At 28.9% G+C, this 13,149-nt stretch overlaps 1 protein-coding gene across 2 annotated transcripts in view; it reads left to right on the forward strand.

Annotated features, from left to right (window-relative positions):
- The first annotated feature begins 3,697 nt into the window (after positions 1–3,697).
- Positions 3,698–13,149, forward strand: part of LOC100214211 (exportin-1) — a 63,976-nt gene continuing 54,524 nt past the window's right edge. The window contains exons 1-6 of one of the 2 annotated variants that reach the window (XM_065804842.1): positions 3,698–3,834; positions 3,955–4,087; positions 4,423–4,524; positions 4,611–4,683; positions 4,806–4,867; positions 6,653–6,697. In XM_065804842.1, coding sequence (XP_065660914.1) covers positions 3,959–4,087; positions 4,423–4,524; positions 4,611–4,683; positions 4,806–4,867; positions 6,653–6,697 — 411 coding nt within the window. In that variant the 5' untranslated portion in view covers positions 3,698–3,834; positions 3,955–3,958. The remainder of the gene's footprint in view (positions 3,835–3,954; positions 4,088–4,422; positions 4,525–4,610; positions 4,684–4,805; positions 4,868–6,652; positions 6,698–13,149) is intronic. The other variant, XM_065804843.1, reaches the window with a different exon arrangement.

Raw genomic sequence — 13,149 nt, forward strand, 5'->3', positions numbered from 1 at the left:
AGGAAAGCCTATTACTATTTATCACATTGCAGAACTAACTTAAATGGCATACACAAAAGCGTTACATCATCCAATATAATAAATGGTTTCAAAGTTTGTGGCCTCTATCCACTGAATCCCGATATATTTTCGGAAGAAGACTTTTTGCCATCGAGCGTGACTGATAGACTATTAACATCAGAAGATAATAACCCATCTACATCGTCTCAGGGCTCACTTTTGCCATCAAGTATGACTGATAGACCACTAACATCAGAAGATAATAACTCACCTACGTCGTCTCAGGGCTCACTTCTTTCAACACCGCTAAAATCTGATTGTAAAAATCTGAAATCTGTGTCTCCTTTCGATATAATGCCATTATCTAAAGTTGGTCCAAGGACAAACAATAAACCTTCCCGTAAGGGTAAAGCACGTATTGTTACTGACACGCCAGAAAAAAAGGAAATAGAGGAGAGGAAAAGAAAGAAAACAACTTGTAACGATAAACCAAAAAACAAAAACGGGAAATACCGCCGAAAAACAAAGTTTCTAAAAAATATAAATCGAAAACAAAAAACACATTCCGTTTAGTGGATCATCTCCACGTTCCTCGAAACAAGTATTTTGCCATGTTTTTCACAATATAATACAAAATGATGATAAATGGATTAAATGCATAGTCTGCCGAAATGCAGTTTGTGTAAAATGTGTAGGGCCTGGTATTCTGCTATTTGAATTTATTTGTAAAAGATGTTTAAATGCTAAGAGCGACGATAGTGCTGCAGATGACGATTACAACCCAACGAACCAGTCTTGTAATGAAGATTCTTCTTAATTAAAGTATTTTTTATTCTGTAAAAATTGGTATCACTCTTTTTGACCTATAACTATTAACTATTTTATTTTAAACACTGTTGTTTCTTAATTAAAGTATTTTTGTCCTGGATATGTTGATGTTACATTTATATCTATAAGTTTTAACTATTCAAAATATATTGCTGTTTCTCAATATAATTTTTTTTTGTACTGGAAAAATTGATATCATTTTTTCCAGTACAAAAAATGATTTTTTTTTTCATCTACTAGTGTTAACTATTTTAAATATAATGTTTAACGTTATTTATAATTTAAATATTTGTTTGTTCTGGAAAAATTGATCTCACTATTTTTTATTTATTAGTGTTAACTATTTTAAATAATATTGTTACCTTCACCACAAATAAATAGTTCTTTTAACGATCTATATAATTGTTTTAGTTTCTTTTCAAGATTTTTTACAGATTCTTTTTTATTTATAATTATTAGCTCAATATAAGCCAATCTGAGTATTCGATTACCCAGCGTCCCTAGGTACAACCGCCGTCTCTAGGTACAACCAACTATGTCCCTAGGTACAACCCCATGTTGTACCCAGGGACAAAGTCAGACCTCATTTTGCAGCTAAAAAAAAAATACTAAAAAATTGTATTATAAAGCAGAGATTCTCATCAAAAGTCCACAAAGGACCATATTTTCATATACAGTTTTCAAAAGTTCAATTATATTCACCGATGAAAAATTACACTCATTAACCTAAGTCTCCCCTACTTCTAAACCAGTCTCCCCTACTTCTAAACTAAAATCAAAAAAATATCCAAACTTTTTTATATCGGCAGAGCATTTGAATTACGCAAATTTTTATACTACCACAAAATGACTAATAGAATTTTTTAATTACTCCATTAATTCAGGAATGACACCAAAATCGATGCTCAGTGGTTCACTAAAATTAACGTCCCTAGGAGAACCAGTCTCTTCTACTTCTAAACTAAAATCAAAAAAATATCCAAACTTTTTTATATCGGCAGAACATTTGAATTACGCAAATTTTTATACTATTACAAAATGACTAATAGAATTTTTTAATTGCTCCATTAATTCAGGAATGACACCAAAATCGATGCTCAGTGGTTCACTAAAAATAATGTTCAAAAATGTTCACAGTGGTTTAAATTGTATTAAATTGAATGCCAAAAAAACTTAATTCTTGATTTCAGTTAAAGCACAGATACAAAGCAATACGATACCCGTTTCTGATATTAAAAAAATCTTCAAAACAAACTTTAATACCTGGGGTTTACATGGGATACCAAACATTCAACTTTTGTATTATTCAGTTGCTCAAATGCGGATGAATAAATTTCAAACTTTAGAGTCGTTGCACAAACTCATATTCAGTCTGGAATCCGCTTTACCCACCCGAATTTCATTTCCTATATATAAATTGTTGGCAGTGCCAACCTTGACTTGCGGTAATTGAGCTATGTGAGAATAGTGACGCATTAATGAAAAGGTTAAATAGAATTGAAAAGAGTGCGTTAAAATCATTTTGAATATTTTGAAACACAGTAAGAACAATTCAAATCCTCTATTTAAAATCTAGAAAATTTTAAACTGCATCAAACAAAACAAACTAAACTTGTTAATTCGTCTTTTTAAAAATAATTCAGCTGCAGACATTATTTTTTCACAACCGAATAACCCTTTATTTCAACACTCTTTTATTTCCCATATCCAAGAAATATGCCGTGGTCTGACGTTAAATTTTCATAATTTAATACAAAACAAAAAGAAGGTAAAAATAGCACTTTCCAAGAGTAAAATTCACCCAGACATTGAAAAAACTTTGTTATTTAAAGTAGAGCGCTGGAATCCAAAAGAGCAAATAGACATTTTAAACAAGTTTTTGAAAAAAAAATTATTAAGTTAAAATCACTGGAAAGTACTTTTTTTTTTTCCTCGTAAATATTACATTGAGTGTTCAATAAATCTAGGTAATAATTATATACACATGTTGAAGTGACAAATACATTAAGTCATAAGCAAAAATTGTAAATATCTATAATTTATTTATTTTTTCCTTAAAGTTACAAACAAGTTTTACACAAATGTTAAAACTTTAAACAAATTTCAATTATAAAAGTATTGATTTAAACCCTCAGGTTTTGATAAATTTTTATTTTTTTACGGTTATAACCATAATATATATAAAATATATTTATATTAGATATTTAAAGAAGCAAGTTTAAATTTATATCCTCCCTTTACTAAGCACGCACACCGAAATGTGGGTCCAGTAAATTGAAATAAAAAGCACATTGTGTTAATAAATAACAGTAATTTAATTAGTTTAACTAACTTGCATTTACCTTCTAATTTTTTTGAATTTAATTTTTTTAACACGTCTTGTTCGACGTACATATTTAAAACTTCATTAAATTTGGTTTCTTTCATTTGTGAACGAAGATAAGTTTCTATTCATTTTAAACGAGAAAACATCTTTTAGGAAAACAACTTGTTTTTGCAAGTAACAGATAAATTCTGAAGATGATGTCAATGATTCGCAATACTTGAACTGAAAATACAAAATAAATATAATAAAACTAACGTAAAACTCAAAATCTCAACTTTTTAAAAATAAGCTTGCCTCTTAGGTTTGTTTAAAACATTCGGAAAGTTTAGTGTTAAATCACGGAAAAAAGTACTCTGCTACTATTAACAGCGCTATTAAGTTCAGTTACATTGCATTCATTTTTACGTATTAATTTTTAAAGAACAACTTTATCGATTATATGCTAGTTTTTTTTTGCCGCCATATGAATTTGCCGCCATTTAAATTAGCCACTCTAATCAAGTGTCTGGTCTGCCTATTTGTAAATCAAGATCAATGAAAAAAAAACTTTAATTTTTTTAATTTATTAAACTCGTCAATTAAACATAAACTCGAATTTTAACTCGAAAGCTCCGAAAGCAGTTAAAACTGCTTCGGTGCTATGAATGTATAGGAACTTGCATGCTCCGCGAAATTCAGTAGTAAACAACGTTTTGGTTCTTTAATGAATGTATCATTAATGCTTTTTTAAATAAAAAAGTGCTTTGAAAAATTTCAGGCATTATAAATTTTTTTGTGTAAGATTTTCTTGTTCTTTCTAGGATTATGAATTTAATTATGAATCAAGTTATAAACGAAGTTGACGCAAATAAATTGCTAGATTTTAATCAAAAGTTTGATATCTCATTATTAGATCAAGTAGTCAATTTTATGTACCAAGGTCATGGTCCACAAGTAAAATATTTTCCTATTTATTTTTCATCAAGTTCATATATATATACATATTTTTTCACATTGTTTAACTGATTTACTTGATACTGTAAATTTTTAAATTGGTAAACATGAGAGTTTATCCAATTTATTATATATACTTATTACATTTTATAAAAAATGATAATGTTTTTTATTTATAATTCTGTAAACTAATGTTATTATAGCATTATAACTAGTAAAATGGATGTGTAAATTGTATAAAAAAATAATTTGTTATCAGGATTAACAAAATACTTTATTATTTGAAGGATTTTAATTTTTAAACTTATTTAGTAAAAAAAATATTTTTTTTTTAGCATGAACTTGCAAAAAAGATATTAGGTCAACTTAAAGATCACCCTGACTCATGGATGAAAGTTGATTCAATACTTGAAACCTCTAATAACCAAGAAACCAAGGTAATATTTTGGTTAAAATATTGATATTAAAACTCATACCTAATTCCTTCTGATGATTTATATAATATCTACTGTTTTATTTGAAGTTTTATGCATTACAAATTCTTGAAAATGTAATTCGTACACGTTGGAAAATGTTACCATTTGAACAACGAGAAGGTTATATTTTATACTAAAAGTAATTTATATAAAACTTTATGTCTGCAATTGCATTAATTTATTTTAATTTATGCAATAGTTTATCTTTTTACTTTTACTTTTAATCTATTTCTGCATATTAGGTATAAAGCAGTTCATAGTTGGTCTTATAATTAAAATATCATCATGTGAAGAGACAGCTGAAGTAAGTTACTTGTATTTAATTATTTTTAGATAATAAATTTTACTTGAGACATTATTTAAAACTTCAAAATCCATATTTGATGTTATTAGAATGTTAGAGTCACAGTGTGTCTTTTTTAAATATTTTTAAATATTGAATATCTCACAACATGAAAAAATAATTAAGGCGATTGTAAAATGATTGTGATATATATATATATATATATATATATATATATATATATATATATATATATATATATATATATATTGGTGCCTTTTAATAAAAAATCAGAATTCAGTAATTTTTATGTGGATAAAGTCTTTTTTAACTCATAGAAAGAAAAGGATTGTTTTAGGAAAAGGAATATCATTATGGGCAAATATAGTAAGCGGAGTGCTATAAGGATCTGTGCTTGGTCCAATTTTATTTTTATTATACATGAATGATCTTCCTAATCAACTTATAAATCAAATAATGTTATGCAGATTATATTATGTAATAGCTGAAGTTAACTATGAAACTTATGCAACCATTTTGCAAAAAGATTTAAATATATTAGAAGATTAAGCAAAAAACCAGAAGAAACAATTTAATTTTGAAAAATGTAAAATCATGCATAATAAAAATATGAATCATAAATATTTTATGACTAACAATAATGTAAAGCAAAAATTGAGTACTGCTAAATCAAAATTGCATTATATATTGCAAATTAAAAACTTAGTTTAATATCCAAATCTTTTAAGTATAAAGATACTGAACTAATAAAGTTGTTGTATTGCAGTTATATTTGTTCACATTTAAAAAGGTATATGTTAGAAAATTTTCAAAAATGAATAACATAATCTGTACTGGAATTACGTGATTTTTCATACAATGAAATACTAAAGATAAACAGAAGAATTGAGGTGATCCCATACAAATGTATAAGTGTATCATAATATTGAGAAAATAACTTGGAAAATACCACCAAAGCACTTATACTCAATTGGTTTTTTATAAACCTTATGGTTCTATTCTGAAATAGATTGCTATTTGAAACAATAGAAGTTAAAATATATAACTTAAAATATATAAAGCTAAGCTAGACTTAATTGAGTATATTTGACTTTCTAATTTTGTCTGTAATAGATTTAGTATGTTAAATCTCAACAGTTTTGTATTATTACTATTATGTGGTGTAGTTAACTTTTGTGATTAATTTAAGCCTAATTTAAGTTTAATTGTGCAGTATTTAGTACATGCTTAAGTCCGTTTTCTATTTACCCGGTCCCTAATATTATTATATAAAAATTTTTTCAAAAATAGATTAACTTGGTACTCAAATTAAGGAAAACTTCTTAGCACTCATGAAGTGAAATCCCCCAAAAAAATTGTAAAAGACGATATCAAAAAACTTTAAAAAAAATCATGTTTTTTATTTTTGAAAACTGTAGTTATTCTGCAATAAAATCTAAAAAAAAAATTATTGGGCAATTGATCTTAAATTAGGCTTAAATTAAACATAAAAGGTAACATTTAAAAACACTGAGTTTTGATTTTTTATCTAAAGAGGGTTTTATGGTTTTATGGAGTCAGCAATATTAATCTTTTAGAGGTTAGCATCAGGTCAAAAATTAACTTTGAATGATAAAAATGAAAACAACTAGATGTAAATAAAAAGCAAATAAAAAAAAAGTTATAAATAAATTACAAATTATCAGATCAAGGTTTGATGATTTATGAAATATCATTAATTTATGAAAAGGCATCATAAAGAATCAAAATCATGTATATTTTTTAAATTCTTATATTTTGTTTTAGAAACAAAAGATTTACTTAAACAAACTCAACCTAATTCTTATACAGGTAATTGTTATCTATTATGATAATATATTACATAATCAACTTATTATTATTATATGTATATATATATATATATATATATATATATATATATATATATATATATATATATATATATATATATATATATATATATATATATATATATATATATATATAAATTATGTTAGTGTATTTTACAAATAGAGTGTAAATATATATATATATATATATATATATATATATATATATATATATATATATGTGTGTATATATATATATATATATATATATATATATATATATATATATATACGTACAGCTTTTGAATTAATAAAAAGTTGCAAAAATCAGGTAATTTAATTCATTAAAATTTATTAATTTCTGTTAAAATTTTTTGTTTTGGTTTGCAACATTACTTTTGCATCACTTAAATTAGCGTAATATATTTTATTTAAATTTGTTTAACACATTATATTTTATATATAGGTATGTAGCAGGCTACATGCTTAGGTAGTAGCTATGTAGTGGTTATGAGTGGGCTATGTAGTAACTATATAACAGGTTATGTTTTAGCATTTGTATAAAAGCTATGTAGTGGGCAGGTATGCCCGCGGGCTATGTAGTACCTATATATTGGGCTATTTAAAAGCTATATCGAGGGCTATTTAGTAGTTATATCCTAAAAAAATAATTAAAGCTAAACTAAAACTTGGACTAATTCTTTCTCACAATAGCACAGGCTATCCTACAAATTTAATAAATATGGATAATAGGGTGCATCAAACCCCCAACAATTTTTTTTAACTATTTGCTTCAGTTTTGGCCCTATGATTCCTGTGTTCCACTTCATAAATTATGACTCCTGTAAAAATGTGAAAATTTTCTGTGGCAATGTAATGGGTCCACAACGAACACAAATATCTGTATATTTTGCAATAAACTGTAATTAATACTATTATTGGCGTCAGTTACATTTAAACAATTAATATATACAAAATTACTTATAGTTCCAGGAATTACTGGAAGGACTGTCAAATGGACAAAAGAATACTCAAATATTCCTAAGAAGTATGGCAAAATTTACAATATCAAACAGAGCACAGTACAATAGGTAGCTTTTAGCTACTGGGACTATGGGTATATAGTTAAATATTGTCAATTGTCAACTTTGTGATCTTCAACTGTTGGTGCTGCTTGTTTCTTCTTACGACTGCTGTCTCGGAACTTTCTTTCTGTCAGCCTCAACAACTTGCAGAATGTTCTGATAATTCTTCTTGATTTTGGCTGCATCTAGAGAGTCTGCACTTAAATTCATGCCGTATTTCGCACTGTAATTGATAACATTAATGGAAATCATCTTCATCTTTGATGACAGAAACAAAGGATGAACTGGCCAGTTTTCAACGTTATTGTTAAGAAAATCTGCATTTATCTCTAAAAGGCTGAAAATGTACCATGAATCTGCAGTAACCAAATCTCCAAGTTGTGTTGTGTCAGTGATTTCAGTCAGGAACTTAGGTTTTCTGAAGTCAGTTTCATAGCGATCATGCAACAGAGCCATTCCATTACTAGGCCTCGCTGCCAGAAGCGTCTCAGCTGCAATTCAGGCTTTGAAACTACTGCAATTCAGGCTTTGAAACAATGTCACTGAATAGAGCAAGGGGTACCATTTGAAAACATAGGTATCGCAAATGACGCTTCAGTGCTTTTATAGCGCTTTTAGATATTTCAGAACTTACTTGTGTGTACTTCAGAAGGCTCTGATCTGCACAGAGCTACACGTTGTCCACCAGGCACATTAAGTATTAAACTCACAAAGGTGTTGAAGCTGCGTAACTTTGTCTGCTGTGCGGCAGTGGTAATTGTTCCTGCTGGCAACAAACAGATCTGCTCTTCAAAAAGGACCTGTTTGTTGCCAGCAATGTCCAAAATATTGCTGGCACAAAGCAGTGTCCAAAATATTGTACCCATCAAAATTTTGATGAGTACAATATTTTGGACATTGCTTTGTGGACTACACCTGGTCGATGAAAGTGAAACTGTTTTCTGGATCAAGGTACAGCAAACATAATTCACTGAATTCTTTATAGTCTTCTCGCTGATGCACTATGGAAGTTTCAGCAGCTGCTTCTGCACTTTCCTTCCACATAGTAATTTTAGAAACAGTTTGTGTATCATTCGAGAAAGGTTGAGGGTCGAATAAATTGAGTGTCTTGTTGTTTCCATGAGGAACTGTGTCAAAATGCTTCTTAAATGTGCTAAATACAGTAACTTCAGGTGATTTTGATGCTTCAATGTGCATTAAAAATCATTTCAAATGTTGTTAAAAATGTGTGTTAAAATAACTTCTCCAATGTGATGACGGCATGCAGACCAGAGCAATGCACAGCCAATTCTTTGCTGCAGAGCCACACACACGCGTCACTGACATGTCCAGTATTGCTGGCCGTAGAACAAAAGTCATGTTGACTCAGCACAGTTTCATGACTGCAACAACTGCATTGTAGCATTAGTGATGATATCTCCAGATCATTGATCTGTTCCTGGTTGATAGGCAGGTATGCCAAGAATTTTGACATTGGTGTTGTCGCAAACAGCGACCACAAGCCTTTCCTGTAAGTTATGTGTTGCCTGGCTCTTCATCAGTTTAGAATCCCAATGCAGGGAAGCATACTTTGGTGGAACCCATGACTTCTGAACTTTAGAAGCAATTTCTTCATTCAACATATGTCTGGACCTGTCTGCTGTAGCATATGATACAGCAATTTTGCTAGCATCACCTCCTGATTCTTTAATAATGGCCTTAGTGAGTGCAGAGTGTTGTGCAGGAGAAATTTTCATTCTTGTTGTCAAAGCCACAATTCTTGGAGATTTGAGAATGTTATAAGGTATATGAGCTGCGGTTCCAATGCGAGTGGTTCGATGATGCGTTTTTACCGGTTTCTTTTCAGAAGTCTTAAAAGGACTATCAATATCACATTTACTTTCATCACTAGATTTCTCGCTGCTGTTGCTAGAGAGCTCTACTGTACAAATAGCAGATACTGTAGCAGTAGCAGTAGCTGCTTCTTCTACCCTTAGCCTCCTTTCTTCTTGCTTTTGCAGTCGTGCCTTCTTGCGCTGTAACTGTAATGCCAATTTCTTGTCATGGGAGCCAAATGATGCTGTGCGGTCTGTCTTCATGGACTCTAAAAACTTAACCTCTTTATCATTTTTCATGACTTTTTCAGCATCTTTAACCCACAGTGGAAATGTCAAACTGAGTTCTTCTTACATTTGTTCAAGCTTGGCAAGTGCTGACAATGATAAATGACAGTCTAGAGGAAGTTCACGAAGTTTTTCATTCTTCTCAGACTGCAATGATTTTTTCACAGACCATATTTTTTGTTGTTATTGGAATATTTGCTTTCTTGAAGAAAGGAATGACCTGCTTCAACACAATTTTTGCACTGTCACCTTTTGATCGCTTTATAGACAGGCCAGCTTGTTGATGAAACATGTAGCATCGCAGCACTTGTTCACTTGTTGGTAATCTACAACTAGTTATCTCCACTGCAGATTGTGCCATGCTATTGGTACAGTGGTTGCTAACTCCTGAAAACACAAATAGAGTTTAAAACATTCTACAGTAAGTAAGAAAATATGAATTATAAAACTCTTCATTCATGCTAAGTTAGACATACAAATTTGCAATAATATCGTAATAATGCTGTAGTAAGCTATATTTTGCGATTCATGTGGAATTAGGAATAATTATATTTTTATAATATTTCACACAGTAACTACTTAACACCAAAGGAACATGTTTATTATAGGGCCATTAAGAATTTAACCCATGAGGAGGTTTGATGCACAGATAACTTTTTGACTTTGAAAATTAAGTAAAAATATATGAATTTATTTAACTTAAATTTTTTTTACTTTCGTAACTTTTTTTTTTTACATCACTAACAACTAATTTTAATATTTTATTAAAAATTTTGCTTTGTTTTTTCATAGCTAATGCATAAGTGTGTAGCAGGCTACATACTTATATAGTAGCTATGTTTTTTTTTTTTTTTAAGATTATTCACCTACCCAAGGCCCGAGGGGGGCCACTACAGTCGAGGAGGCTACTCATTTTTTGTGTTTTTTTTTTAGTTGTTATTCGTGGTGCAACCCTCTCTCAACTCTTAAACGTCGAAACACGAACCTTGCCGAGCAAGGCCGCTGCGCGGAGAAACTAAGTTGATGTTTTGGGCATGTTTTGGGACACAGGCTATGTAGAAGCTATATAGCTGGCTATTTAGTAGCTATGAGCGTGCTATTTAATAGCTATATAAAAGGTTATGTAGTAGTTATATAACAGTTTATGTTAAAGCATGTTGTATCATAGCTATTTAGTGAGCGGGCAGCCCGCAGGCTATGTAATATCTGTATGTTGGACTATTTAAAGTTATGTAGCAGGCTACATAGTACCTATATAGTGGGCTATGTAGTAATGTCTTAGAAAGAATAAGAATAAATTCTAATTTAAAGCATCAACTAATTCTTCCCGCGATTGCACGGGCTATTTTACAAGTATACATATATATATATATATATATATATATATATATATATATATATATATATATATATATATATATATATATATATATATATATATATATATATATTATATAGAGGCCTTGTTAAGAAATGTTATGCTGCTCGCATTTTATGTGCGAAAGGGCGATTTGCCTATGCGTTCAGCAGTTTTACGTTATGCAAAAACTTATATCTTTTGGAATATTTAAATTATCTTTTGATGACATTTGTATGACGTTTTATCTGAAGATATTTGGTCGTAAGTAAAACATTTAAACACAATTGTGAACTAATTAATTTTTAGTTTACAAAAAAAAGTTTGTTTTATAATGTCTTTTTAATTTAAAATGAATTCATGAAAATAAAGTGTTTTAAGTTTAAACTTTTTATCATATTTAGTTAAAAAAATTCATAAAAAGTAATTATGATAAACTTAATTTATTCAAGTTAATCATAAGTTTTAATTAAAGTATTGCCTGATCATCGATTGGCAAGGCCCAGGTGTATTCATGGGTAGTGTGAGAAGGGGGTTGTCGCCCTTTCCCCATCCCCCATCCTCCTTAAGAATAGGGAAGAGTCAACATTAGACTTATGCAAATTATGATATAAATGACTTTTTAGTGTTGAAGTTGCTTTTTTGCATTTTCGAAGTTTTTCCGTTATCAATAATTTTTTTTTAGATTGATTATAGATAGAACGTCAATTAGAAATGATGAACAAGTTTACGAGTAATAGACAAATATTTTGCCAAAGTCAAGTTCTTTAAAAAAAAAATTATTGATAGTTTTTTTGCTTTGCCTAAGCACTGTAAAAGTAGCATGAAATTGTAATTATAAATAAATGAAACTTGTAACACTTATTAGAAAGAAGCAAAATAGAAACAAATCTTTTTATTACTTTTAATTTCAACCCAAAATGGCGTGATATAACTGAAATTTAAATCTGTGTCAGATTGCAAATGATTGACCAGATTTGGTTACTTGAGTATTTAAACTTAAATTACCTCCTCAATGATATTTATGAAAATTTATACAAAAGTATAATATTTATAACAAGTATTTAAGAAAAAAATGATACTATTTAGCGTAATTAATTTTTTCTTGTTTTTAGAAATGTTTTCCCTGATTTTCTGGATGTTTTTTTGGTAACGGGAACTGTTACATTGCTCACAACTAAAATGTTACTTAGTTAATAACTATTAGATAAGAAAATTTTATGCAGGCCTCATTAGGAAAAAAATTAAAGACACATGTAGCTACAATAATTATATTTTAAAGTAAAAAATTGTTACATTTGGCAAGGTTGGCTATCGTTTAATTCACCTTAAATTTGGTTCTAGACTAGAATTGCTTTAAAAAAAAGGATAACAGCAACATGTTATTAATAAAGTGGAATAAACTTCTAACTTATAATAGTTATTTTTTATTTCCTAATGATATTTTTATATTTTTAATAGGGCTTTTATGTTTACTATGGCTTTCAACAAATCTAATATTGAATCTTTTTATCCTTTTTTTAAATTTATCAAATTATCACTATTTATCAAATGGATAACATTTTGAATAAAAACACTTAGAAAACTTTTGAAAAATGGAATTTTTAAGAAATTTTTTATACAGCAACTGCTGAGGAGAATGGAATTAAGTTTGTTGTAAAAATTTTCTGTAATGTATGTACGCTTTATCAAGATAATATCTTGGCCAATACCAAATGAGCAATAAGAACATCCACATTACATTATATAAACAAGACACGTTGTATTAAAAAAGATGGCATTTCTTGGCATTTATAAAGTACTGTCCACAGAAATGCAATCCAATTTTCAAATGACCTAAAGGAAAATATAGAAGCAAAAGCAAGGGACAAAGATCAATATGTTAATAGTCAGCATAAAATAGCCAAAA

Source organism: Hydra vulgaris, chromosome 09, assembly GCF_038396675.1.
Source record: "Hydra vulgaris chromosome 09, alternate assembly HydraT2T_AEP".
Lineage (NCBI taxonomy): Eukaryota > Metazoa > Cnidaria > Hydrozoa > Anthoathecata > Hydridae > Hydra > Hydra vulgaris.